This window comes from Sapajus apella, unplaced genomic scaffold, assembly GCF_009761245.1.
Source record: "Sapajus apella isolate SASKATOON/1434 unplaced genomic scaffold, GSC_monkey_1.0 scaffold2, whole genome shotgun sequence".
Classification (NCBI taxonomy): domain Eukaryota; kingdom Metazoa; phylum Chordata; class Mammalia; order Primates; family Cebidae; genus Sapajus; species Sapajus apella.
In genome coordinates this window covers 56,972,140-56,999,836 of record NW_022436942.1, presented here as the reverse complement: position 1 = coordinate 56,999,836, position 27,697 = coordinate 56,972,140, and the positions used below count along the sequence as shown (strand labels likewise).

The 27,697-nt window shown below is 44.7% G+C and overlaps 1 protein-coding gene, 1 long non-coding RNA gene and 2 other non-coding genes across 7 annotated transcripts in view; 1 reads left to right on the top strand and 3 right to left on the bottom strand.

Annotated features, from left to right (window-relative positions):
- Positions 1 to 2,928, bottom strand: part of TMPO (thymopoietin) — a 32,381-nt gene extending 29,453 nt beyond the window's left edge. For 3 of the 4 annotated variants that reach the window (XM_032298756.1, XM_032298742.1, XM_032298748.1), the window contains exon 1: positions 2,197 to 2,893. In XM_032298756.1, the coding sequence (XP_032154647.1) occupies positions 2,197 to 2,475 (279 nt within the window). In that variant the 5' untranslated portion in view covers positions 2,476 to 2,893. Of the gene's footprint in view, positions 1 to 2,196 lie in introns of all 4 variants that reach the window. The other variant, XM_032298732.1, reaches the window with a different exon arrangement.
- Positions 2,929 to 2,963: 35 nt separating this feature from the next.
- LOC116565251 lies at positions 2,964 to 27,365 on the top strand. Its single transcript, XR_004275352.1, has 3 exons — positions 2,964 to 3,195; positions 4,870 to 4,952; positions 27,256 to 27,365. It is a non-coding gene; the product is annotated as an uncharacterized LOC116565251 (long non-coding RNA).
- On the bottom strand, positions 12,343 to 12,414 carry TRNAW-CCA. Its single transcript has one exon. It is a non-coding gene; the product is annotated as a tRNA-Trp (tRNA).
- TRNAD-GUC lies at positions 13,075 to 13,146 on the bottom strand. Its single transcript has one exon. It is a non-coding gene; the product is annotated as a tRNA-Asp (tRNA).
- Positions 27,366 to 27,697: the final 332 nt, after the last annotated feature.

Below are 27,697 nucleotides of genomic sequence, written 5' to 3'. Positions count from 1 at the left end.
CACACACACACACACACACACACACACACACACACACACACACACACTGAGGCAGGATTGCTTGAGGCCAAGAGTTCTAGACCAGCCTGGACAACACAGAAAGCCCCCTACACACACACACACACACACACACACACACACACACACACACACACACACACACACACACACACACACACACACACACGATTAGTAGCACATGTCCCATGGCCTTTGCTACTCAGGGAAGCTTAGGCAGGAGAATCTCCTGAGCCCAGGAATTTGAGGCTGCAGTGAGCTATCACACCCCTGCACTTCCGCCTGGGAGGCAGAGAGATCCTGCCTAAAAATAATAACCAGTAATTCTATTATAAGCAGACAACAAAAAACTTCACGTTTTAAGACATTTGCACAGAGGACCAACACAGGGTTTTATAGAAGATCTAGGTTTTTTTTTTTCAACTGTGCTGATTTTTTCAACCAAATTATTACTGAAAGAGTTTCTTTGAGACACTCTCACTGTCGCCGAGGCTGTTGTGCAGTGGAGTGATCTCGGCTCACCACAACCTCCGCCTCCCGGGTTCCAGCGATTCTCCTGCCTCAGCTTCCCAAGTTACTCGGATTACAGGCAGGAGTCACCACGCCTGGGTAATTTTTGTATTTGTGGTATAGATGGGGTTTCACAATGTTGGTCAGGCTCATCTCGAATTGCTGGCCTCGTGACCCACCCGCCTCGGCCTTCCAAAGTGCTGGGATTACAGGTGTGAGCCACCGCGCCCGGCCTTTACTGAAAGAGTTTAAATACTACTTTCTATTTCAGAGCAAGGGGACATAATGGGTAAGCGGGTACGATTTATTTCAAAAGTAAGTTTGTTTATTATTAACAAAAGTAGCTTTGCACAAAACAAGACATCAGAAACAATAAGGTGTGATTGGTCTTTTATTTGTCCAACATATATTTGGCACTACTATTTGTCAGACACCGTACTCAAGACGTTAAAACTTTCAACTTCTCTAAAGCCCAGGCTAAGATTTTCAATTAAATTTACATGTGTCTATTACATTTGTCTTTCATTTCCGCCTGAGTAGCCAAGAAAACACATTAGACAGGTTCTTTAAAAACCAAAGTGTTGTAAACTTTGAAGGAAGGAATAATTTTGGTTTACCCTAGTGATCAATCGCAACAACTTCAAACACCACATTCACTGTCTTACAAGGCATTTTACGTTACACCCATTTCTAGGTTTAGCTTCATCCTATTACGATGTGAAGCCCTGTAACTCGGCAGGCACAAGCAAACCCACAAAAAGCACTTTAAAATCCACAGAACAAAAAGCAAACTACTCTCAAAAAAAACATGCTTTGCTAGAGCCGATTTGAGATTTAACCGGCATCAGACATTCCAAATTGCAATATCGATACACCAGAATGTCATGAAATAAATTTTTCCTGAATCCTAAGTCTTTCCTTTCCTCAAGCAAAATTTAGCAATAAGGGGGGGAAAACTCAATCCAAACTGTGAGTAATTTTTAAGTAATTTACCCAGATTTTTAAATATTTGATAGGTGCTTAAAAAGGTAGTTTAAAATGCTCGTTTTAATTTGTCGTGAAGCTGTCCCGCCAAAAGATGGCCTACTGCTAGGAAAGATTAAGACAAACTAGAAAACATAAACGGTTCAAAAAGCCCTCCATATGCAAAAGTATAAAAAGGCGGGAATTTCCTTATTTCAAATTTTGGTTAGAAATTAGTGTGTCATCAGTTGCCCTCCAGGGAGCGCTCTGAGACTCTGTTGCGAGTCATTTCAGTTAATAAAGCGGGAAAACGCTCGAACTTAACCTATCTCATTTTGGGGCCACCCATCTAGAGCTTTCGAAAGGGCACGTAAGTCCCCGTCTAAAAGCCCGCTGCCAGCGGCTGGTGGTCGACGGACGCGACATCGCCCGCGCGGGGGCCCCACCACCCGCGTACAAAACAACCGCCGCCAACGCAACTCCACACCTCCCAGACCACACGTCAAAGAATGCGAACCCCGCGGCCCCAACTTCTGACTTCTCCGCTCCGGCGCCTGCAGCCAAGCGGGCAAGGGGCGGCGCAGGGACAGCCCCGCACCTGGGAGGCCCGAAGGGACGCTCGGGAGGGAGGGGCTGCGGCGGGCGGCGAGCGCGCGCGGCAACCGCCAAACGCCCGCCTTTGTGGCCCCATCCCCACATCCTTACCCTGCCAACGGCGGCCCGGCTCCGGCCCGCGGGGCCGGCCCCAGAGCCGAGGACCGGGGTGGGCTCGCGCTCCTCATCACTGGAGAAGTCCGGGGACCCCTTGCTGTTGGCGCCGGCGGCGAGCGGCGGCCGGTTGCGCGCCGTCAGGTGCTGCAGGTAGAGCTGGACGTACACGTCTTTGCGCTGCTCCCCGGCCGGCAGCGTCACATTGTTGGCGACCAACTCACTCTTCAACTTCTCTTTCGTCAGGACCGAGGGGTCTTCCAGGAACTCCGGCATCTCGGGGATCTGCGAAGCCCCCTCCCCGCAGTCTTAGCCGCCGCCGCTCACGCCGGCGCGCTCGCTCCTGGTCGGGGGGCCGCTGTGTTGCCTCAGAGCCTCACCGCTCCTGCCCGGGAGGAGCGCCGCGGAGAGGAGCAAAAACTCACGGACACAAGGCCAAGCCAGACCCGGACACAAAAGCCCCCGTAGCCGAACTACGGACCAAGTGCGGCCAAGCTGGAAGCCCGCACCAACCCCAGCCCACACACTACAGGCAGGAGGCGAGCAGCCTGCTTCGCCCACGCCCCAAGAACGCGCGCCGCCATTGGCGGGCAACGGGAGGAAGCGCGGCGCTGATTGGCGGGAGGGCTCGCGCGGGTTCCATTAGCCGCCGCGCTGAGCGAGAGGAGGTAGAAACGCAGTTTAAAAGGCGCTGGGGCGGGAGCCGAGGCACCCGGCCCGCTTCTGTTTTCGTTTTCTCCACCCTTCCCCTTAGACGCCGATAAGGGACAGGTCGTACTGCTTTTGTGCGCCGTTTCCTCTCCCTCCGCCAGCTTGAGAAGCAGCTTTCGTCTCTGGGGTCGATCGCCTACGAACGGGCCGAATTCTACGCCAGCTGTGAGGACCCTTGGCTGGGCCTTTCTTTCTCCCGGGACACTGAAGCACCGAAGAGTACCCACAGCCTCGCCCTCCCCAAACGCTAGCCCTGAAGGGGAAGAAAAGAAGCGAGGCTTGTCTGTAGGCACTCATATTCCTTGATTTGATTTACTTTGGGAGGGGGAGGGCAGGGAGTTACGCACTCCTCTCTCGACTCGCGAACGCTTCTTTTGTTCCAGATACCCAGGAGAAGGCGGACCTCTACCATCGGGCACTTTAGATTGCCCTTGAATTTGTGACAAAATTGTACTATACCATTCACTTCTTGGTCCTATAGTTGGGGCATGTCTAAATTGTTTAATTTGAACAGTGCGTTGAGACTCAAGACAAATTCACGCGTGCAATTTTGTTGAAAGCCATCTCTGGCTGTGGATCCCACCACCCATAAGAATCTTAAAACAACAAAACGAAGCAGAACCCTTGGGAACTCCCTATCTGGTCAATTCAAAATAACTGAGATGGTACATAACCCTAAAGGAAGCCTAGTGACCTATCATTAGGCCTAGAACCCTAATCAAACCCATATTACTGATCCAAGTTAAAACCTGATAGAAATCTAACAAATTTACTACAATTAAAATGTTTTCCTGGAAATTTGTATCACTCATGACAAATACTTGTATTTCTGATAAATACGTATGTTTAAAGAAGCTTTCGTTCTAGAAAGGAAAGCCTGGGGCGGTGGCTTATGCTTGTAATCCCAGGAGGCTGAGGCAGGCAGATGGCAAGGTCAGGAGCTCGAGACCAGCCTGACCAACATGGTGAAACCCTCTTCTCTACTAAAAATACAAAAATTAGAGGGCACGTGGCGCGTGCCTGTAATCCCAGCTGCTCAGGAGACTGAGGCAGGAGAATCGCTTGAACCCAGGAAGCGTAGGTTGCAGTCAGCCGAGATTGAGCCACTACGTTCCAGCTTGGGCAGTAGAGCAAGACTCCGTCTCAAAAACTAAAACTAAATAAAGGAAAGGAGACCTTGGATTTAGGGTGTCCTAATCATTTCCCCAGAATCTGAGCTCCAAACTATGTTTTAGAAACTGGTTAAATTTTTCTTTTTTAATGTTTAGTTGCTTTCTACACTGTTAAGTTAGAATACATTTAAAACAAATGCCTTCACTAAAAATGTTTCCTAGGATTTAAGCCATTTAGTTTTGCTCAAATTGAGGAGACATTATTTCTTTTAGTGACAATTGTTTAATTCCTTTATAAAAATCTCAGTATTCACTGAGTATTAAGTATTAAGCAATGGTATTAAACTTAGTAATGCAAATTAAAAGTCAGGTTTTTTTTCTCATGAAACTTTTTTAATGGGTCTCAAAATTCAGTGACAAATTTTTGGTCAAGTTGTTGCCATTAAAAAGTACTGAAAAAAATAGGTTTTTTTTTTTTTTTTTTTGAGACGGAGTCTAGTTCTGTTGTGCAGGCTGGAGTGCAGTGGCATGATCTCAGCTCACTGCAACCCCCACCTCCCAGGTTCAAGTAATTCTCTTAATCTCCCCAGTATGGTAGCTGGATTACAGGTGCCTGCCACCACGCCCAGCTAATTTTTGTATTTTTAGTAAAGACAGGATTTCACTGTTGACCAGGCTGGTCTCGATCTCCTGAACACAAGTGATCCACCCACCTCGGCCTCCCAAAGTAACGGGATTATAAGTGTGAGCCACAGCGCCTGGCCTAAAATTAGGTTTTAATTAGCAAGTTGTTAGGTAGATTTTTATGATCCCTTGTAAAAGTTGTTTGGTTTTTTTGCCCCCTCAGCTTCCCTGGACACAGGCAAATGTTTTTGTCTTCAGAAGGGGAACTGAGCTGAGAGGCAAAGGACCATGATTTTGCAATGACTGGTAACCCAGCACATATAATGCATGTGGGACTGCCCCAATCTGCAATGTGCCTACCACAGTTCAGTTATTTCTTACAGTATAATCTCACATTATAATGGGTGGAGCAACAAAGTCCTGAGCTTCATCTCTGCAGGGTCTGTTGATGAGTTTGTTCTATCCAATTCGAATTAACAAATTACCTTGTTAAATTGTTAGCTTGTTAGTGGAAAAATTTGGTTCTAGCTTGACTGTACTAATGGTTTTTAAGAAGTAGGTTTTGCTGTTCCAACTGAAAAGGGTCAGAGTCACCAGGGCTAGATTTTATCTGACAAAAGTGGAATACATAGCAGGTTCTCCAGGCTCTGACAGTTGCCCTATGGCATGACAGTACCTGGGCAGCCAGGTCCCTTAAGTGGATCCTCAGAGGAGGAGGCATCACTGATATTTCAAGATAATATTCTTCTACCTAAGTTTGATGTGTGTAGAGTACAATATCAGAGTCTCAAAGTCCCCTGGGGATGCTACATTGGAACTCTATTCATAGGAATTTTCCCCAAAAATTTTCCAGATAGTTTAATCCTTAGAGACAATAACTCATCTTTTTTTCCCTCACAAGCAAAAAAACAAGCCAAAAATCCCTCACCAACCTGTTGAGTCTAAAAGTTGTTTTGAATACACAATATCATGTCCTACAGGCCAATATTCAAGATACAATTCACAAAGAACTGCATTCTAGTTGCCTGAAATTAATGTTCCCTGAGCAAAGACATTTTCATTATCTCTCTTCTTCTTATCCCTGGACATTAGCTATAGGTGGTTACTTGCAGATTTACTGCTGTAGAGCTCCAGAAGTTGAGGTTACATTTATCATATTTTGTGTACCCTAAGGCTAAGAGATTGGCCTATTGAGTTGGGTGGTCTCTTTGGTCCTAATTACTACTTCCAAACTATTTCTGTTCTTTTCTCCTTCAAAAATATTTGAAGTTCATATCTTCTGATTAAATCACCTTCTGCTATCTTTACTGCCATCATCCAAAAGCCTACTGGCCACTTCCCAGAAATTATAGAGCTGCTTGCCCTAGGTTTTCCTCACTGTCCCTCTTGTCTGCATTCTGTCTGAATTCAACATCCTTGTAGGTGACCCATGCAACACCAGCGCTTGACCTCTTAGACCTCTGACCTCTTCATCTCCAACAATTTGTTCCTCCGTTCAGTCTTAACCACTTCTGCGTCAGTCAGACTCTGAACCTTGTCATCAGTTGAAATCTCAATTTCAAGCTTCCCAATTGTCAATCACTAGCCTTTTTTCCCAGCTAATTTTTTGTACTTTCACTTACCTAATTAAGACCTCCACTGTATTAACCCCCACACTTTAAAAAACTCAACTCTTCTGCCTCTGCCATCATATAATCATTTTGCAACTCACCTGACTTAAATTCCCTCATCAGTCCTTGTCATAACAAATATTTTCTTTTTTCTCCCCATCAATGCATATTTGCAAAATACAAACATTTTCAAATCTCTAATCTCAGTGTCTCATTTTTTGCTTGAAAAAATATCAGCCTTGCTTGGACTAAACTGTGCTCCAGATGACCCTTCTCATTGCTTGCATCCAAACAGCAAAAGCTGCTGGAGAAAAGTCAGTCAGTCATATAACAGTCTAGCTGGTTTTAATTCATGAGCTCAGTCCTCTCAGGAGCACTCAACACTGGCTGGCAATGCTATTCCAGTCTCTGGATTAACCATTCATACGTTCACTTCTCAAATTTCTCACATCCTTTTTCCTCACCTCTCATTTTTAGCTGGTGACCTTGCCTCAACTTCAGAAAATAAAAACCATCTGTGGGGAATGCTTCAATGTCAGACTTTCAAATCTGCATTCATTTTCTCTTGCATTTTTCTTTTCAGAGGAAAGATGTGTCTTGTCAGAAGCAAATTCCACCACTCTGGCCCTCACCTTCCTTAAGGAGTTGACTCTTTTCCTCATCTCCTTTCTTATGCATTACTAGTCTCTATTGGACATTCTGACCAAAGTCAGAATATCAAGACTTCTAAAAACTCTCATTTCCTTGTGAAATTTTCTGAATCAAAAAAGTCTTTATTAATTTAGAGACAGGGTCTCACTCTGTCACCAAGGCTGCAGTGAAGTGACGGCTCACTGCAGCCTCAACCTCCCAGGCTCAAGAGATCCTTCTACCTCAGCTTCCCTAGTAGCTGGAACTACAGGTGAGCACCATGCTGGCTAATTTGGGTATATTTTGTAGAGATGGAGTTTTACGGTATTGTCCAGGGTGGTCTTGAATTCCTAGCTTTAAGCAATCCGCCCGCCTCAGCCTCCCCAAATGCTGGGATTACAGACATGAGCCACCATGCTCAGCCTTTTGTGTTGCATTGATCAAATATTTTAAAAGCTATCTTTTATGTTTAAACAAGTATTAACATTTTAAAAAATCCTTAAAATACCACAGAATTGATGCCTACAAATCTTGAGAAATAGTGAAAAGATATTTTCTGTGTGAAGCTAAAACTTGAAAAAAAATTGATGCATTTTAATTTATTTATTTATTTTAGAGACGGGGTTTCACCATGTTGCCCAGGTTGGTCTTGAACTCCTGAGCTTAGGCAATCCGCCCACCTTGGCCTCCCAAAGTGCTAGGATTACAGGCGTGAGCCACCAAGCCCGACCTCAACATTTTTTTTTTTGAGATGGAGACTCACTTTGTTGCTCAGACCAGAGTGCAATGGTACGATCTTGGCTCACTGCAACCTCTGCCTCCCAGGTTCAACTGATTTTCCTGCCTCAGCCTCCTGAGTAGCTGGGATTACAGGTGTGTGCCACTACACCCAGCTAATTTTTTAATATTTTAGTAGAGATGGGGTTTCACCATATTGGCCAGGCTGGTCTCGAACTCCTGACATCAGGTGTTCCGCCCGCCTCAACCTCCCAAAGTGCTGGTATTACAGGCTTGAGTTAACCATGCCTGGCCAGGAACACTTTTATGGAAGTTTGTGAATATGTGTATATTTTTAAAAAATATGCAAAGAAGCCGGGTGCAGCCTTGGGGCTGCTCTGCCTATGGAGTAGCCATTCTTTATTCCTTTATGCAATTAACTCGCTTTCACTTTGTGGATGCACCTTGAATTCTTTCTTGTGTGAGATTCAAGAACTCTCTCTTGCACTCTGGATCAGGACCCTGGTAACACTGAGATTTGTTTTTCTTTCACAGGTCTTAAGCAACTAAAAGAATTTCAGAGGGGAAAGCTAGGCTATTAAACAGGTGAAATAAACGCTCAGAGCATTCTGTAATAGTGGAAAGTCCTCTTGGAAGAATAAATGAACAGACATTTCTTAGTGAAATAGAACAAATCCACAGAGCTGTCTGTTCTAGACGTGTCCATGTTTCAGTTCCCAAGTACTGACACTTAATAGCTCTTGATAGCTCTTTGTTTCCACCTTTACTATAAAACTCTTCGCATGTATCACTCCTATATCATGATGTGTAGAAGATTAAGTTAAAAAGTGTTGGATCGGCCGGGCGCAGTGGCTCACGCCTGTAATCCCAGCACTTTGGGAGGCCGAGGCAGGTGGATCACGAGGTCAAGAGATCGAGACCATCCAGGTCAACATGGTGAAACCCCGTCTCTACTAAAACCACAAAAAATTAGCTGGGCATGGTGGTGCGTGCCTGTAATCCCAGCTACTCAGGAGGCTGAGGCAGGAGAATTGCCTGAACCCAGGAGGCGGAGGTTGCGGTGAGCCGAGATCGCGCCATTGCACTCCAGCCTGGGAAACAAGAGCGCAACCCCGTCTCTAAAAAAAAAAAAAAAAAAAAGTGTTGGATCTGCAGTCACTTCAAAGTTACAGCAAATCATCAGATGGAGCATTCTAAAAAACTACTCATGCCAGCATTGGGAAAGAATCTGGGAGCTGGGAAGTGACAGTTTTAGAGCCATTAACAGTGTTAATAACGACATGTGTAACCACTTAGAAAACATTTTGATGTATGTTATCTTATTTGATCCTTTTAATCTGTGAAGTAAGTAGGACCTCTAGTCTTGCCTTGCTTTATAGGCTAGAGGTTCTCAAACTTCAGCTTGCATCAAAATGGCCTGGAAGGTTTGTTGCTGTGCCCCACACCACATATTCTGAGTCTATAGGTCTGAGAGGAGGCCTGAAAATTTTCATTTCGAACTTATTCCCAGGACGCTGGTCCAGGAACAGTTTTTGGCCATTTTTTAGTATTTGTGAAGCTGGTTGGATTGTCTCAGTCATGAATTACAGTTCTGCATTGCCCTCAGAATAAAATCTAAATTAGTTGTAATGGCACACAGGTCCTGTATGCTGACTCCTATTTACTTCTCCAGCTTTATCTTTCTTCCTCTCCAGCCATTCTATAGAACCAGTAGTTCTTCACGGAAGCTGTATTCATTTGCTAGGGCTGCCATAATAAAAGTAAACAGATACTTATTTTCTCAGCGATCTTGAGGCTGGAAGTCCAAGATCAAGAGGCCAGCAGGGTTGGTTTCTTCCCAGACCTTGGCTTGTGGATGGCCACTCTCTTGCTGTGTCCTCACATGGCCTTTCCTCTGTGTCCACACATCCTTGGTGTCTGTGTGTCTAAATTTCCTCTTATAAGTATGACACCAGTTAGATTGGATTAGGACCCACCCTAATGGGCTCAGTTTTCCTTAATCATGTCTTACGGTCATTCTGAGGTACTAGGAGTGAGGGTTTCAACATATGAATGTTGGGGAGATGAAATTCAGCTCATAACAGAAGCCATTTCTTCCCTCTGGCACTATTTGCATATACTGCATATCATATATCTTAGCTTGGATCAAGCATTTTAACTCAATTTAATCACAAAAAACCCTATTTTTGTGATGTAGATGGAGCAGGTTGTATCACCTTGTTATAGCCTGATACAACCCAATGTGGAGGTAATGTCCACTGTTTTAGCACCCCCATACCACTCTGTTCATGCTACTTTCATGGTTCTTACCATGTTTCTTACCAAGTAGCATGAACCTACCCCAATACATTATGGCATTTGGTGGCTTAACATATCTGTCTCCTGATGCTCAAGAAAAAAAAAAAAATTTTTACTCAGCGTATCCTCATCCTTAGTGCTTAGCACAGTATCAGGCTTATCGGAGTTGGCAGTCATAAATATCTATTGAAATGGATGATCTAATTTTTATTTTTAATTTTTTTTTTGAGATGGAGTCTCGCTCTGTTACCCAGGCTGGAGTGCAGTGGTATGATCTCGGCTCACTGCAACCTCTACCACCTCCTGGGCAATTCTCCTGCCTCAGCCTCTGGAGCAGCTGGGACTACAGGCTTGCGCCACTACACCCAGCTAATTTTTGTATTTTTAGTAGAGACAGGGTTTTATCGTATTGGTCAGGCTAGTCTTGAACTCCTGATCTTGTGATCTCCCCACCTCCGCCTCCCAAAGTGGTAGGATTATAGGGGTCAGTCACTGTGCCTGACCTGATGATCTAATTTTAATCCAAACAGGAGAGGGAAGAACAAACCACATAATGTGCAAATATAGTTTCCAGGTATACTGCTACATTAGGTTGAATCAAAAGAAATTAGTGTTTGATGTTTTCAAAATACTAAGCAGAAAACCTCAGGATTTTTACAAAACATAACATCAAAATCTAAAACTACTAATTTCTCATAGTCTTGCTATTCATTTTTTGTTCAACAAATATTTGACACTTACGTGTAGGGCACTAAGAGTCCTGGAGCTTACAAAGGTGAATGAGTGAGCTTTGCTCTCTGCTATTAAAGAGATTAATAGTCAAAAGTGGGCCGGGTGCAAAAAACTCCGTCTCAAAAAAAAAAAAAATGTCAAAAGTGGCGACTATCATTACTCGCATGAATCGGTGAAAACATAAAAGGTGCTCAGTCCAACAGCTTTTCGCACATTCTTTTTTTTTTCTTTTTCTCTTCCCCAAGAGGAAGTCTTGCTCTGTTGCCCAGGCTAGAGTGCAGTGGTGCGATCTTGACTCACTGCAACCTTCACCACGCGGGTTCAAGCAATTCTGCCTCAGCCTCCCGGGTAGCTGGGATTATAGGCGTGCACCACCACGCCTAGCTAATTTTTGTACTTTTAGTAGAAATAGGGTTTCACCATGTTGGTCAGGCTGGTCTCAAACTCCTGACTTTGTGATCCTCCCACCTTGGCCTTCCAGAGTGTTGGGATTTGTGAGAGATGGTAAAATTCTTCAAAGTTTTTATCTTAGATTACATTATAAGGAGTTATAATCTCTTGCTCTATGGCCATTATCCGCTATTAGCATAAACATATACCCATGTATATATCTTCTCTAAATCAGCTACGTCTTAATCAGCTACCTTGACTCGTTCTGGCATGTCTGAACAGAACTGGGCAAGCTCCAAACCGTGATGCATGCCATTCCTTATTTGGAAACCCTCCTGACCTTCTTCTAACTAGCTTCCTCTTCTTCCTTGACTTTTCTCCTTATCTGTTCAGGAAATTTCCAAGTTTTTAGCCAATCGGGTCAAGCATAGAATGTGAGGTCCCTTCCGGCCAATGGAAACTGAACACAGCAGTAGGGCGATTGTGCCAGGTTGTGAAAGTTATAAATGTCCCTGTCTCCTTGTTCAGTTGTGCCCTTGTGGCAAGACTGATGGCGAGTTGCTCCCTTCCTGCAGAAAGTAAACTAACCTTGCTGAGTGATCTGTTGTCTCGGTGTGGATTTTTCCCGACGTTATAAACCCGTTTCCAACAGGATTACAGGTGTGAGCCACTACACCCAGCAGTCGTACATTCTTTCAACCGTTTGTTTCCACCTTTATTATAAAGCATTTTTAAAGAGGGATCCAGAGTCACTCACCTGGTTGAGAATCTTGAGTAACTCTTGGCAGGTTACTAACCCTGTGTGCCACAGCCACATCTGTAAAAGTGGGATAATAGTCACACATTGTGAGGTTGTTCAGTGTTGGCAAGGTAAGGGCTAAAACACTTGATTAGTAAATAATTCAAAATTAGAACTTGTACGCTATCGTACTTGCTTCTAAAAGGCAAGCAGCCTAAAACTGGAAAAACAGCTTGTACAGTATATTGCACACTTCCTGTGATGGACCAGTGGACTGATGTGCCCACTAGTGCGCAGCAGTAATAGTTCACCTCTTTACACATCATGCATGTTAAGTGACAAAAAAAAACACCTCACTTTAAAAAGCCAAATGATACAAACATCAGCTTTGAGGCTCTTCGATATAGAGTAAACGGCATCTTCTTGCAAACAAAAGATTACTACCAAAACACCTGAAGGAGGAAAACTTAATTGTAACATTCAAGAAAATTGGCGGGAATACACCGCAGCTTCTAGAAGTCAATAGTTTAAAATATGGAAGGAAAAAAACAAAAACCCTTGACCCCGACGTGATTCGAACACGCAGCCTTCTGATCTGGAGTCAGACGCGCTACCGTTGCGCCACGAGGTCCTGCTGGGCTGTGGCTCGCGCAGTTTCTTAGAACACCGATAAGTGGTGTTTCTTCTAAGAATACACAGCTTGCTCTTCATTCACTCTCTATCCCTCCAACCCCAGTATCTGTTGGACCAGGAGACCGATTCCTTCAGCGTCCAAACTTTCCTGACTGATAGTCTTCTACCAAGGCCGCGAGGTAACCAGCGGAGGCAGGAGAACTGGGCTTCCCATTTAGTCTCCAGAATCCAAGGAAATTGGCTCTTCCTCTTCTTTACCAAATGATTTCCGTTATACCCGCCCTGCCCCCGCCCTGTTAGGCGCGAGACTCCGCCCTCTCTCCCCTCACCCAACGGGTTGGGCGCGCTGAGTTCGCGACCTCTAGTTGTAATCTGGCGGGGCGCTACTGCGCAGCCGCAGGGTTTTGCCAGCTGGAGGCTGGAGGCAAGGACAGAGGCTACTAGAGCGTTTTCTTTTTCCCCTTTCCTCAATTCCTGCAAACAATATAAGGCATTTTCTTTCAGGAGAGCCTTTCATTTCACGGTGAGCGTTAAGCTTAAAAGTCACCATTTTGAAAAGACATGGTTGTGAACTTACAAGGGCTGATTTAGTACATTATGTTTATTTAACAGGAACATCTTGTCAGAAAACAATAACGTTGGACAAAACACTAACTACCTCCCCGTCGGGGAATTGAACCCCGGTCTCCCGCGTGACAGGCGGGGATACTAACCACTATACTAACGAGGAGCCGTATGTTTTGTTTCTCTCAGGCAGCTCTTCAAGGAGCAGTAAGGTCCTTCCAGCCTAGGTCAGCCTCTGCCTGCCGCTGGGAAAGTACTAAAGCCCTGTTTCTTGGAGAGGCTGATAGGCTTATTGTGCTCCCTGGGCATCTAGGACTCTTGATGTTGGTGGGAAGAATGAACGGTTTGGAATATGTGAAGCAAACGCACTTCCCATGTTAGTGCTAGGGAAGTGTGTGAAAATAGTTTTTCCCAGGGCTCTTGAGCTTTCTAAATGATTTAGGTTGCCGGCCTGAGGGTTTTTTTTTTTTTTTTTTTTTAATTTTGACCACGGGTATGTGAATTGCTGCGGAACCTCCCCCTTACAAATTTATACTTTCATTCTGAAGTTCAAGTTCAAGGTTAGCATATGGCTGCCAGATGTCTGGAACAGCTAGGATTGCCGAGGTCTCTGTGCCTCTCCAAACAATTCATAAGCCTTTTTTTTTTTTTGAGAGGGAGTCTTGCTCCGTCGCCCAGGCTGGAGTGCAGTGGCACCATCTCTGCTCACTGCAACCTCTGCCTCCCAGGCTCAAGTGATTCTTCCGCCTCAGCCTCCCGAGTAGCTGGGATTACAGGCGTTTACCACCGTGTCCAGCTAATTTTTGTGTTTTAGTAGACAGAGGGTTTCACCATGTTAGCCAGGTTGGTCTCGAACTCCTGACCTCTAGTAATCCACCCGCCTCGGCCTCTCAAAGTGCTGAGATTACAGGCGTGAGTCACCGTGCCAGACCAATTCACACAGTTTTGTAACCAAAGGAGCTCAAATGAAATGATCAACTGCGGTCAAATGAAATATTTTCAGCCATCTTCTGTTTTGCTTTCTCTAGGTGGCTACCGTTTACCTTGAAGTGACAAACGAAGTACATAAATGGCTAAATAATAATATGTTTAAATAATTCAAAACTAGGATGTGCCACTGATTAAACATAGGGTTAGGAAAGTGAACTAATCGGATAATTAATGTCATCCTAAGCCCTTTCATAGACAGGATCAACCCTCTTCCCAGGAATACTAAAAAAGCCTCACATGTAAACTTTTTTTTTTTTGAGACAGACTTTCGCCCTTGTTCCCCAGGGTGAAGTGCAGTGGCGGGATCTTGGCTCACTGCCACCTCTGCCCCACGGGTTCAAGCGATTCTCCTGTCTCAGCCTCCCGAGTAGCTGGGAGATTACAGGCGCCCGCCACCACACCCGGCTAATTTTTTGTATTTTTAGTAGAGATAGGGATTCACCATGTTGGCCAGGCTGATCTCCAACTCCAGACCTCAGGTGATCCATCCACCTCGGCCTCCCAAAGTGCTGGGATTACAGGCGTGAGCCACTGCACCCTGCCATAAACTTTTGACTGTTCTCTAAAGGAGTGTGTTTATAGGCACAGATAAACTGACACGATTGAAAGCGTTTAATTATGGAACTTAACGCGTCTCATCTCCGACCCAACCAATCAGTACTCCCGACTCACTGACCCCTACCCACCAAATTATCCTTAAAGACAATAAAATAAAAATGAAAAAACCCTTATATGTGCCTTAAGGAATCCCTTGTTTCTGGTGTGCTTACGAATTAATGTATTATCGATAATAAATTATAAGATATTTTTCATCTGATGGAAGGGATAATTTTTTAATGCAGATATTAAACAAATGGCAATTTCTGAGGCTTGTTTGGTTTTTTCCCTTTCTTTTTTGCTCTTTTTATTACTGTTATTATTTGAGACGGAGTCTTGCTTTGTCGCCTTGGCTGGAGTGCAGTGGCTGGACCTCTGCTCCCTGCAACCTGGGTTCAAGTGATTTTCCTGCCTCGGCCTCCTGAGAAGCTGGGATTACAGGCTTGAGCCACCACGCCCAACTAATTTTAGTAGAGACAGGGGTTTCACCATGCTGGCCAGGGTGGTCTTGAACCCTTGACCTCAAGGGATCCACTCGCCTAGGCCTCCCAAAGAGTTGGGATTACATGGTGAGCAGCTGAGTTCAGCCCTTTTTCACTCCTATTTTTTTTTTCTTTTCTTTTTTTTTGCATGTGTGTGACGGAGTTTCGGAGTTTCGCTCCTGTTGCCCAGGCTGGAGTGCAATGGCGTGATCTCGGCTTACTGCAACTTCTGCATCCTGGGTTTAAATGATTCTCCTTCCTCAGCCTCCCAAATGACTGGGATTACAGGCATGTGCCATCACACCCAGCTAATTTTGTCTTTTTAGTAGAGACAGGGTTTCACCATGTTGGTCAGGCTGGTTTTGAACTCTTGACCTCAGGTGATCCACCCACCTTGGTCTCCCAAAGCGCTGATATTACAGGCATGAGCCAGTGCGCCCGGCCCCTTTTTCACTCTTAATTACACCAAAAGCCTCAAAACAAACTCTCAGTGTGTAGGGGCCTCCTTCCACTTTGTCCCTCCAAAAACTTTTGCCAGGGCCAAAGGGCACTGTGATTGCTATGATGATGTCCTTGTCCTGGTAAGATCGAAGGGTTTTCCCCAAATCTCTCACTTCCCAGAGCTATGGGGCAGTGAACTCAGGTCTCCTGAATCACCCGTTTGCCCCCTGTTCTGCACTGTGGGAGAAAAGTCTTCATATTTTCCTTTGGAAGAGATATCCTGTCCATTGAAGCTCTCATAAAGCTATGCCAGTGCTCACACACATGTTGTTACTGTTCTTTTTTCATCGCTGGTGAAAGTAAGAGGCAGCCTGAGTCAGCGAGATCAGGGATCCTGGAACGCAGCACCTGCTGTCCATCTTCCAAAAATGGAAAGGAAAAGAGAGGGCAATTAACCTGAACAGGGTGAGAGAGCTCAGAGATTCCTCCCTGTCAGCACTGGGCAAAAATAAAGGTTAAAATCTGATCGGCAGTACAGAGGTCACAGAGCTTTCTTTGGGAATAAATGGCATGATGGCAATAGGTGTTATTGAGTTTCAAATCCTGCTCTTCCTAAAGAATTATGTTTCATATCTCAGCTTGCTAAATGATTCACATTCATTTTATTTTCTCAACAGCCTGTTTGCTTATTTATTTATTTATGAGATGGAGTCTCACTCTGTCACCCAGGCTAGAGTGCAGTGGCGCGATCTCGGCTCACTGCAACCTCTGGGACAATGGGACAATGGGACAAGTGTTTTTACTCCTATTTTACAGGTGGACCAAGGGAATCTTCTGCAAGACTACACAGATAGGAGATGGTGAAAGGCTAGGAATCACCCAAGCTCTGACTGCAAAAACTGCAGTTTTCACCCTGCTGTACAGTTCCATATATATGTATGTTAATAAATAAGTACATACTATGGAGAGAAAAACTTTATAACTAGTATCAACCTACGTGTCACCCTTATTCCCATATTAATATTTGCTAATCTTTAATTACTGGGAGATACTGTAGTTATTTATTAACTTGTTGAAACCACAATGTGCCAGACATTGTTTTAGATGCATGGGAAGGTTTTCATAAATAAATCTTGTTCTTTTGGATCTTTTATCCTAACAGAAAAAATACAGATAATAAACAATGAATACAATAAATTGACACAGAGATTATACATAAGTATGTTAGACAGTTATAAGAGCAGAAATAAAAATAGCAGAGTAAGGGGGTTTGGAGAGTGGCAAGTTAAATAGGTCAAGGTAAACCTCATGAGAGGAAGCTTCCCTCTGTCACCCAGGCTGGAGTGCAGTGGTGAGAACTTGGCTCACTGCTACCTTAACCTCCCTGGTTGAAGTGATTCTTGTGCCGCAGCCTCCTAAATCCCTGGGATTACGGTCGCGTGCGCCACCACACCTGGCTAATTTTTGTATTTTTGGTAGAGACAGGGTTTTGCCATGTTGGCCAGGCTGGTATCGAACTCCTGGCCTCAAGTAATCCACCTGCCTAGGCCTCTCAAAGTGCTGTGATTACAGGCATGAGCCACTGCACCTGTCCAAAGGTCTAATTTGAGCCTACTTGAAGGAATTAAGAGATGTAGTCACGCAGCTGTCTGGGAGGGCTGAGGGCCTTAGAGGTCACAGTAAAGACTTTGGCTTTTATTATTAGGGAAATGGGGACCTACTTCAGGGTTGTTGGGTTTTTTTTTAACATTAAAAATTGATACATAATAATTATACATATTTATGGCGTGTATGTGATATTTTAATACATACATACAATGTGTAATGATTAAATCAGGGTATTCAGGGCATCCGTCACCTCGAACATTTCTCATTTCTTCATGTTGGGAATATTTCAAATCCTCTCTTGTAGCTATTTTGTAATATACAACAAATTATTGTTAACTGTAGTCACCCTACTATGCCATTCAACACTAGAACTTATTCTTTCTTTCTTTTTTTTTTTGAGATGGAGTCTCATTTTGTTGCCCAGGCTGGAGCGCGGTGGCACCATCTTGGCTCACTGCAACCTCCATCTCCCGGGTTCAAGCAATTCTTGTGCCTCAGCCTTCCAGTACCTGGGATTCGAGGCATGCACCACCACGCCTGGCTAATTTTTGTATTTTTAGTAGAGACGGGGTTTTGCCGTGTTGGCCAGACTGGACTCGAATTTACCTCAGGTGATCCACTTGCCTTGGCCTTCCAAAGTGCTGAGATTACAGGTGTGAACCATCACACCTAGCCTAGAATTTTTTATTTCTATCTGATTGTATGTTTATACCCATTAACTAACCTGTCTTCATCTTCCTCACCCTGCTCTTTCCTAGCTTTTGATAAGTATCATTCTACTCTACCTTCATGAGAACTGCAGGGTTTTGAAGAGGGTAGTGATACGGTCTGATTTATGTTTTAAACGGTCTTTGGTTGGACAACATAGCAAGACCCCTTCTCCACTAAAAATTAAAAAAATTAACTGAGTGTTGTGGCTCACGCTTATAGTCCTAGCTACTTGGGAGGCTGAGGTGGGAGGCTCACTTGAGCCCAGGAGTTTGAGGCTGCAGTGAGCTATGATCATACCATTGCATTGAAGTCTGGGCAACAGAGTGAAACTCTGTCTCAAGAAAAAAAAAAAAAAAAAGGATCAGACCAGGAGCAGTGGCTCACGCCTGTAATCCTAGCACCTTGGGAGACCAAGGAGGGCAGGTTGCCTGAGGTCGGGAGTTCAAGGCCAGCCTGACCAACATGGAGAAACCTCGTTGCTACTAAAAATACAAAATTAGCTGGGCATGGTGATTCATGCCTGTAATCCCAGCTACTCTGGAGGCTGAGGTAGCAGAATCACTTGCACCCAAGAGACAGAGGTTGTGGTGAGCCGAGATCATGCTACTGCACTCCAGCCTGGGCAATAAGAGCAAAACTCAGTCTCAAAAAAAAAAAAAGAGAGAAAAAAGAAAAGGGTCTTGGATTGAGAGTAGATTGTAGGAGGGCAAGAGCAGGAGCGAGAACTATAAAGTCTATTGCAATAATCCTTATAGGGGATGTTGGTGGGTGGTTCGGGCTACCGTGAAAGTGATGGAGAAGGTGAGAGGTATTTTGTTTGTTTATTTATTATTTATGAGATGGAGTCTCGCTCTATTGCCCAAGCTGGAGTGCAGTGACGTGATCTCAGCTCACTGCAACCTCTGCCTCCTGGGTTTGAGTGATTCTCCTGCCTCAGCCTTCTGAGTAGGTAGGACTACAGGTATGTGCCACCATACCCGGCTAATTTTTGTATTTTTAGTAGAGATGGGGTTTCATCATGTGGGCCAGGCTAGCTCAAACTCCTGACCTTGTGATACACCACCTTGGCCTCCCAAAGTGCTGGGATTATAGGCGTGAGCCACTGCATCTGGCCATTTTTTTATTTTTTTGAGACAGGATCTCACTTTGTCACCAGGCTGGAGTGTAGTGGCGCAATCAGGGCTCACTGCAGCCTCAACCTCTTGTGCTCAAGAGATTCTCCCACCTCAACCTCCTGAGTAGTTGAGACCACAGGCACAGGCCCATCATGCCTGGCTAATTTTTGTATTTTTTATAGAGACGGTTTCACAATGTTGCTCAGGCTGGTCTCGAACTTCTGGGTTCAAGGGGTCCTCCTACCTTGGCCTCCCAAAGTGCTAGTATTACAGGCCTGAACCACTGTGCCTGGCCTCAAGTGCTGATGTATTTTGAAGGTTGAGCCAATAGAATTTATTGGTAGAGTAAATGTATGGTATGAGTTAAAAAGAGGAGTCAAGGACGCCTCCAAAATTTTTGGCCTGAGCAACTGGAAGGCTGGAGTTGCCATCACTGAGGTTGAGAAGAGTAATGCACAGCTTCAGAGTGCACCATTCATATTGACAGTCATGTGAAGGGCACAACTGGGAAGAAGTTGTTAAAAGAAAAACTTCAGCTCAATTAAATGTAAAGGAATTTGGCCAGGGGCGGTGGTTCATTCCTGTACTTCCAGCACTTTGGGAGGCTGAGGCAGGAGGATCAGGAGTTTGAGAGCAGCCTGGCCAACAAGGTGAAACCCCATCTCTACTAAAAATAGAAAAATTAGCTGGGCGTAGTGGCACATACCTATAATCCCAGCAACTTGGAAGCTGAGGCAGGAGAATCGCTTGAACCCGGGAGGCGGAGGTTGCAATTACTGCACTCCAGCCTGGGCAAACAGAGCAAGACTCCATCTAAAACAAAAAAATAAATATAAATAAGGGCTGGGTGCGGTGGCTCACACCTGTAATCCCAGCACTTTGGGAGGCCAAGGTGGACAGATCATGAGATCAGGAGTTTCAGACTAGTCTGACCAACATGGTGAAACGCTGTCTTTACTAAAAATACAAAAATTAGCCAGGCGCGGTGGCAGGCACCTGTAATCCCTGCTACTCAGGAGGCTGAGGCAGGAGAATCACTGGAACCCTGGAGGTGGAGGTTACAGCGAGCCAAGATTGCAACACTGCCCTCCAGCCTGGGCGACAGAGCAGGACTCCATCTCAAAACAAACAAACAAACCCAAAAATAAATATAAATAAATATATATTTTTTGAAAAGTAAAGTAGTTTATCTGAGCAATAAACTATTTGCGAATTGGGCAGCCTTCAGAATCACAGCAGATTCAGAGAGACTCCAGGGATGCCTGGAAGTCAGAACAAATTTACAGGCAAAAAAAGGGGAGTGACGTACAGAAATTGGAAGTGAGGTACAGAAATAGCTGGATTGGTTACAGGTTGGCCTTTGCCTTATTTGAACACAGTTTGAACACTCAGTCTACGAGTGGTTGAAATATGGCTGCTGGGATTGGCCAAGATTCAGCTGTTGTTGCAGGCGCGTATTCCTAAATTAGGTTTTCAATCTTGTCTACCCATTAAGTTAGGTTACGGTGGTCCACTAGGACTCAAATATGGAAGTATGAGGTCCTTCTCTGGCTATATTTAGTTCGCTTTAACAGAGGAAGGTGCCATCCATAGACTGTGCTGCGGATGGCACTCCTTGGAATTGTGCACCATGGCAGCCTTGCATGTGGAGTAGTGACCCTGGTGGGAGCCGGGGGATGATCCGCATTTCAGTTTTGGATGTGTTAAGGGTGAGACATCAAAGAGTCAGCTGAATGGTTGAGTACTCATTGTGTAGGTTCTGGAGATACAGTGATGAACAAAGACCCTGATCACCAGGAGCTTTCATTTTAGTGGAGGAGACACATATCACTAGTAAAAGAATAACAACAACAAAAAAAGTAAAATGACAGGCTGGGTGCGGTGGCTCACGCCTGTAATCCTAGCACTTTGGGAGGCCAAGGTGGGTGGATTGCCTGAGATCAGGAGTTCAAGACCAGCCTGGGCAACACAGTGAAACCTTATCTCTACTAAAATACAAAGAATTAGTAGGGTGGCATACGCCTGTAGTCACAGCTACTTGAGAGGTTGAGGCAGGAGAGTTGATTGAATCCGGGAGGTGAGGTTGCAGTGAGCTGAGATTGTGCTATTGCACTCCAGCTTGGGTGACAGGTGGTGGTGTTGGGGGGCGGGAGCTCCCCATGTTCCCCAGGTTGGTCTTGAATTCCTGAGCTCAAGCTCAGCACCTGCCTTGGCCTCTCAAAGTGCTGGGATTACAGGTGTGAGCCACCAGGCTCCGCCCCTCTCCTGATTTCTTCAAGGTTGGATAAGCAACTTATTTTCAGCTTGGTGGTATGGAACTCTAGCATGAGTAACTTTATTTTGGTTTGTCTGTTGGGCCTAGTGTAGGAGCTCAGTTCAAACCAATGACTTACTATAAATTTTATTTAATATTGTTTAATCCTTATTTAAATCCTGTGAGTTTGCTATAATAATTTTCTCCTTTTTACAATGAGGAAATTGAGGCACTGGATGATGAAGGCTATAGAGGTAGAAAGTGATGGACATGTGTGCAAAATACCATGGGATTACAGAGAAGGGAGGACTGGTGTGGTCAAAGACCTATTTTTAGCTGGGCCTCCAAAGAATGATGATGAACTTAGAAAAAGAATGGGGGAAATGTTTTCTAGCACTTAGGGATCAGAGAAACATTAATACAAACGCTCACAGCATGTGGCAATTTGGGAAATGTGGCAATGTGGGACAGAGTATATGGTAGAGGGGCTGCTGCATAGGGGACCGGAGCAGCAGGAGGCAGGAAATGTCTTCACCTTTCATTATAATGTGCAACTGGGGAGAGTTAAACATCATAGACTTTGAGGAACTGGCAGGAACCTTACCGATCTTCTTGATCCCTTCATTATACAGATAAGGAAAGTGAGGCCAGATAGCTCCAGTGATTTAACTAAATTCCTGTGGCAAAGAACATCACCTTTATCTGTTGCTGTAAATTAAGGAATCTGTGGGCTTAGTGATTAGGTGTCCCTCAGAGGTTTCCAGGGCCTCAGATCTTGCCATCAATTTCCTTAGGGTTATCTGTTCCTGGACTGGCCTAGGCTTCGTTTCTTTTAGGGAATGGGCTTGCTATCATTGGCCCCAAGCCAACAGAAGATCAGTGACCCTCCCTGTTCCTGACTTTTTTCCTGCCTTGCTGACCACCTGCTGACCTATCCGGGTTAATAGCTTTGCTAATCTTGTTGGCCTTAAGGCCAGCACTAAACCTAGTGCCAGGAACAAAGGGGCCTGGTGACCCACACTCTCCTCTGGCCCTTTGGCGTTCAATCCTCGGGGTACTGGATAGGACAAATTCTTCAGCCTGTTTGGAGTGGGATGGAATAGTTTCTACTTCTTTTCTTTCTTTGCTTTTTTTTTTTTAGACCTGTCTTACTCTGTTGCCCTGGCTAGAGTGCAGTGGTGTGATCTCAGCTCATTGCAACTGGTGCCTCCCAAGTTCAAGCAATTCTCATGCCTCAGCCTCCCCAGTAGCTGGGACTACAGGTGCGGGCCATCATGCCCAGCTAATTTTTGTATTTTTAATAAAGACAGAGTTTCACCACTTTGGCCAGGCTGGTCTCAAATTCCTGACCTTGTGATCTGCCTTGGAACCTCAAAGTTCTGGGATTACAGGCATGAGCCACTTCGTCCAAACTTTTCTTTAGTCTTTACCTGTTTTCTAAACACAAAGCAACAGAAAAACTTCTGCTTCAAATGCATGACTCAGGTCTGGAATTCAAGTTGCTGCTATCTTAGGAAAAAAGCTGCCTGTAGTGTTTTTGAAATTTCCTATTCTCCTGCCTGTGATTAACTCATGCAAAGTTTTATCATCAGAAATTATCAATAAAATGAAGTTAATGATCTAGTAATAAGAAAAGAACCAGCACAAGAAAGTACTCAGAATTACATTTTTTCCCTATGCATTTGTAAGTATTGAACATGTCTGGTGGCTCACAGGTGTAATACCAGCACTTTGGGAGGCAGAGGCAGGCAGATCACCTGAGGTTAGGAATTCAAGACCAGCCTGGACAACATGGTGAAACCCCGTCTCTACTAAAAATACAAAAATTACCGGGTCATGGTGGCATGTGCCTATAATCCTAGCTGCTTGGGAGACTGAGGCAGGAGAATCGCTTGAACCCAGGGGGTGGAGGTTGCAGTGCGCTGAGGTCGCACCACTGCACTCCAGCTTGGAGACACAGTGAGACTCTGTCTCAAAAAAAAAAAAAAAAAAAAAAAATTCTGGAAAGAAGTAGCTGAAAATATTAAAAGGAGTTATATCTAGGTAAGAGTGTGTTGATCTCTGTTCTTTTTGCTTTTCCATCTTTTCTAAATATTCTACTATGTGCAAATATTATTCTTGAACTCAGAAAAGCAAATAATATTTTCTTTAAAGTTACTAATATTAGGCAAAGCAAATAGCTCAACTATACATTTGTGATAATCCTCTTAGCCTATTACGTGTTGAGTAACATATTCTAGTTTGGCTTTCCTTGTTAGCCAAAGATTTCATTATTTTGCAGCTTAAGTCGTTTATTTCTAGTTTCTTAAGGTGGGGAGGAGGTGAGGAGGTGAGAAGGGTGAAGAAGCAAATTCAACTTCAGTAAAACAGGGCGTGCAGCCGTTTCCCCTGAGTCCCTTTGTCTCAAGGCCCCTGTGTTCCGGGTCTTTTGTTCTCTGCATGGACTTTGTATTCGAGATTTGAAGAAAAACAAGTGCTGGCCCTCCTTGCGCCCTCTGGTGTCCCAATGAGGTATAACCGGACAAACCCCACAAAGATCACAGCCATTTTCACCCAGCGCTCTCCCGACACAGTGGTGCCTGGAGACGGGAATGTCTGGAATCTTAGAGGAGGGAATCGTACACCGACAAGCACGGCAGGCTTAGTCTTTGAAACTTAATCAGAGCCTGTAAGTATGGATACTTTTGAAAAAAAATTAAAAGCAGTATCTGGACTGCAAGTATTTAAAAAACCTAATAGCAAATAAGTCAATTCTCAAAGTATTTGGCACAGCTTTCTGGGTTCTAAAACTAAGAAAATCTTACTAGATATGCTGTTTTATAAATACAGCATAAACCAGTACTTTGTTATTTGCTTTTAAAATTTCTTTTAGAGACAGGGTCTTGCTTTGTCACCCAGGCAGCAGAGCAGTGGTGCAATCTTAGCTCAATGCAGCCTCGAATCCAGGCCTCAGGTGATCCTCCCTGCTTCTGCCTCCCAAAGGGCTGGGATTACAGGTGTGAGCCACTGTGCCTGGCCTAGCACTTTGGGTTAATTGCAAATAAATTAGGTGAAAGAGGTCTGGATACCTAGGCTTCAGCTTGACTGAGGATAGTGATTTCTTCAACTTTAAGCTTTGCCATGTAAACCAAAAATAAAATTCTAAGCTCCCCAACCAACTGAATGAATGCTTCCTTGTCCAAGGGCATTCCAAAGTTACCCGAAACACTAGTTCATGCCGTGATGAGAACAGGTGGTCAGACAAGCCTCATTATATTCTCCTCCCTTTGGGATTCACATACATCTGACCAGCATTAACATTAAACCAGAGACCTTGAGTCTGACAAAGCAGGCTTTTTTTTTTTTTTTTTTTAGACGGAGTTTCGCTCTTGTTACCCAGGCTGGAGTGCAATGGCGCGATCTCGGCTCACCGCAACCTCCGCGTCCTGGGTTCAGGCAATTCTCCTGCCTCAGCCTCCTGAGTAAGTGGGATTACAGGCACGCACCGCCACGCCCAGCTAATTTTTTGTATTTTTAGTAGAGACGGGGTTTCACCGTGTTGACCAGGATGGTCTCGATCTCTTGACCTCGTGATCCACCCGCCTCGGCCTCCCAAAGTGCTGGGATTACAGGCTTGAGCCACCGCGCCCGGCCTCAAAGCAGGCTTTTTGTAGCAGTAAGACACCAACATGACAGACAGCAGGCCCTGAAGTAAATTGAAGTATTTTACCCATGTATATATATACACATTTATAATTATATAATTAAATGTATATATACATATATACACATATGTATATGTGTATATATATATTTGACACATTTTGAAATGGGCCTGCAGAGGTGTCTCTTGTGGGGAATATCTGCTTTCGGTAGAGAATTGCCTTCCCTTTCCAGATCTTTTTCCTTAACCAGGAGAGAATCACCTAAGAGTCTTGCACCTTAAAAAGGTAAAAAAAAAAAAATTTTACAATCTGGCCTGGTGCAGTGGCTTACACATGAAATCCCAGCACTATGGGATGCTGAGGCAGGTGGGTTGCTTGAGCCCAGGAGGTCAAGACAAGCCTGAACAACATGGTGAAACTCTGTCTCTACTAAAAATACAAAAATTACCTGGGCGTAGTGGCGCATGCACCTGTAATCTCAGCTACTCCTGAGGCTGAGAGGTATGAGGATGACTTGAGCCTGGGAGGTGGAGGCTGCAGTGAGCTGAGATTGTGCCATTGCACTCCAGCCGGGGTGATGGAGTGAGACCCAGAAATATTTACTATCTGTTTTCTTTGAAGCCTGCTACCTGGAGGTTTTATCTGCATAGTAAGAACCTTGGTTTTTGAGGCTGAGCGCGGTGGCTCACACCCGTAATGCCAGCACTTTGGGAGGCTGAGGGGGTTGGATCACGAGGTAGGGAGTTCAAGACCAGCCTGGCCAACATGGTGAAAACTCATCTCTACTAAAAATACAAAAATTAGCCTGGCGTGGTAGTGCGTACCTGTAGTCCCAGCTACTTGGGAGGCTGAGGCAGGAGAATCACTTGAACAGTAGGCAGAAGTTGCAGTGAGCCGAGATTGTGCCACTGCACTCCAGCCTGGGTGACAGAGTGAGACTCTGTCTCAAAAAAAAAAAAAAAGAACTTTGGTCCCTGTCCCTTATCTTCACCCAGGCACTCCCTTCTATAGATATCAAACTCTTTCAACTAACTGCCAGTCAGAAAATCTTTGAATCCACCCATCACCTGGAAACTCCCCATCTACCTTCATTCAACATGGAGTTGTCCCACCTTTTTGGAGGGAACGAATATATATTTTACATGTATTGATTGATGTCTTATGTCTCTCTAAAATGTATAATAAAAAGCTGTAGCCCGACCACCTTGGGCACATGTTCTCAGGATCTCCTGGGGCTGTGTCACTGGTCATGGTCACTCATATTTGTCTCAGAATAAGTCTCCTCAAATATTTTACAGAGTTTAACTCTTTTCTTCATCGACAATCAATATGTGAGAGTTGATACTGAAGGCTCCTTTTGTCTATAATATACTTTATTCTGTCGCATTTTTCACCAAGCTGTTTTGTTTATTTTTAATAGAGATGAGATCTCACTTTGTTCCACAGTCTGGTCTCTTGGGCTTAAGAGATCCTCCCTCCTCAGCCTTCTAAAATGCTGGAATTACATGTGTGAGCCCCGACCGTCAAACTCTGCCTTTTTTTTTTTTTTTTTTGAGCTGAAGTCACTCTGTCAACCAGGCTGGAGCATAGCGGCATGATCTTGGCTCACTGCAACCTCCACCTCCTGGGTTCAAACAATTCTCCCTATCTTAGCCTTCTGAGCAGCTGAGTAGCTAGACATGGTCTGCCACCATGCCTGGCTAACAGGCGGTGTCTGACACCTGTATTTTTGCATTTTTAGTAGAGACAGGGTTTTGCCATGTTGGGCAGGCTGGTCTCGAACTCCTGACCTCAAGTGATCTGCCTGCCTCAGTCTCCCAAAATGCTGGGATTACAGGTGTCAGCCACCGCCTGTAATGAATGAACGCCCTTGGACAAGGGCAGATTTGCCTCTGGCCAAACTGTGCTTTTTAAAATTATATTTCCACTAAAAAATGTAGATGTAAAATATTTTTGGTTTAAATATTTGACTGATAAGATCTCAGGCATTAGGTCAGGTGTGGTCTGGCCTGAGGTCCTGAGGTCAGCCGTTCGAGACCAGCCTGGTCAACATGGTGAAACCCCATCTCTACTAAAAATATAAAAATTAGCCGGGCATGGTGGCACGTGCCTGTAATCCCAGCTACTTGGGAGGCTGAGGCAGGAGAATCACTTGAACCGGGGAGCGGAGATTGCAGTAAGCTGAGATTGTGCCACTGAATTCCAGCCTGGGTGACAGTGCAAGACTGTCTAAAAAAAAATCCCCAAAAAACAATAAAACCCCCAAAAATCAAACAAACAAAATCTCAGGCATTACAGTTTTATTTGAATAAGCAATTTATGCACATAGAAAAAAATTCCAAAAGTACCAGAAGGTATACAGAGGAAAGTCTCTCTTCCTTTTTTTTTTGTTCGATGTAACCCGTATGAGACATGTCTCTTTCTGTGGCCCAGGACGGAGTACAGTGGAATGATCCTGGCTTGTTGCAAACTCTGCTTCCCGGGCTTAAGTGATTCTTCTGCCTCAGCCTATGGAGTAGCTGGAATTACAGGCATGCCACCACGCCTGGGTAAGTTTTGTATTTTTTAGTAAAGATGGAGTTTCACCAGGTTGGCCAGGCTGGTCTTGAACTCCTGGCCTCAAGTGATCTGCCTGCCTCGGCCTCCCAAATCGCTGGGATTACAGGTGTCAGCCACTGTGCCCAGCTTCTCTCTCATTTCTAATTCATAAAAATTCTCTTAAGTGATGTCGAGTTGATCTGGCGGCTCAACAAGGCCATCAGAGGCTTTGGGTGCTCTCTTCTTGTTCTGGGTCTTTCTTCTCTGCTAACTTTAGCAAAGGAACGTTTCTTTTTCATGATTGTCACTTCATGTAAGTCATCTGCGAAGTAGCTGC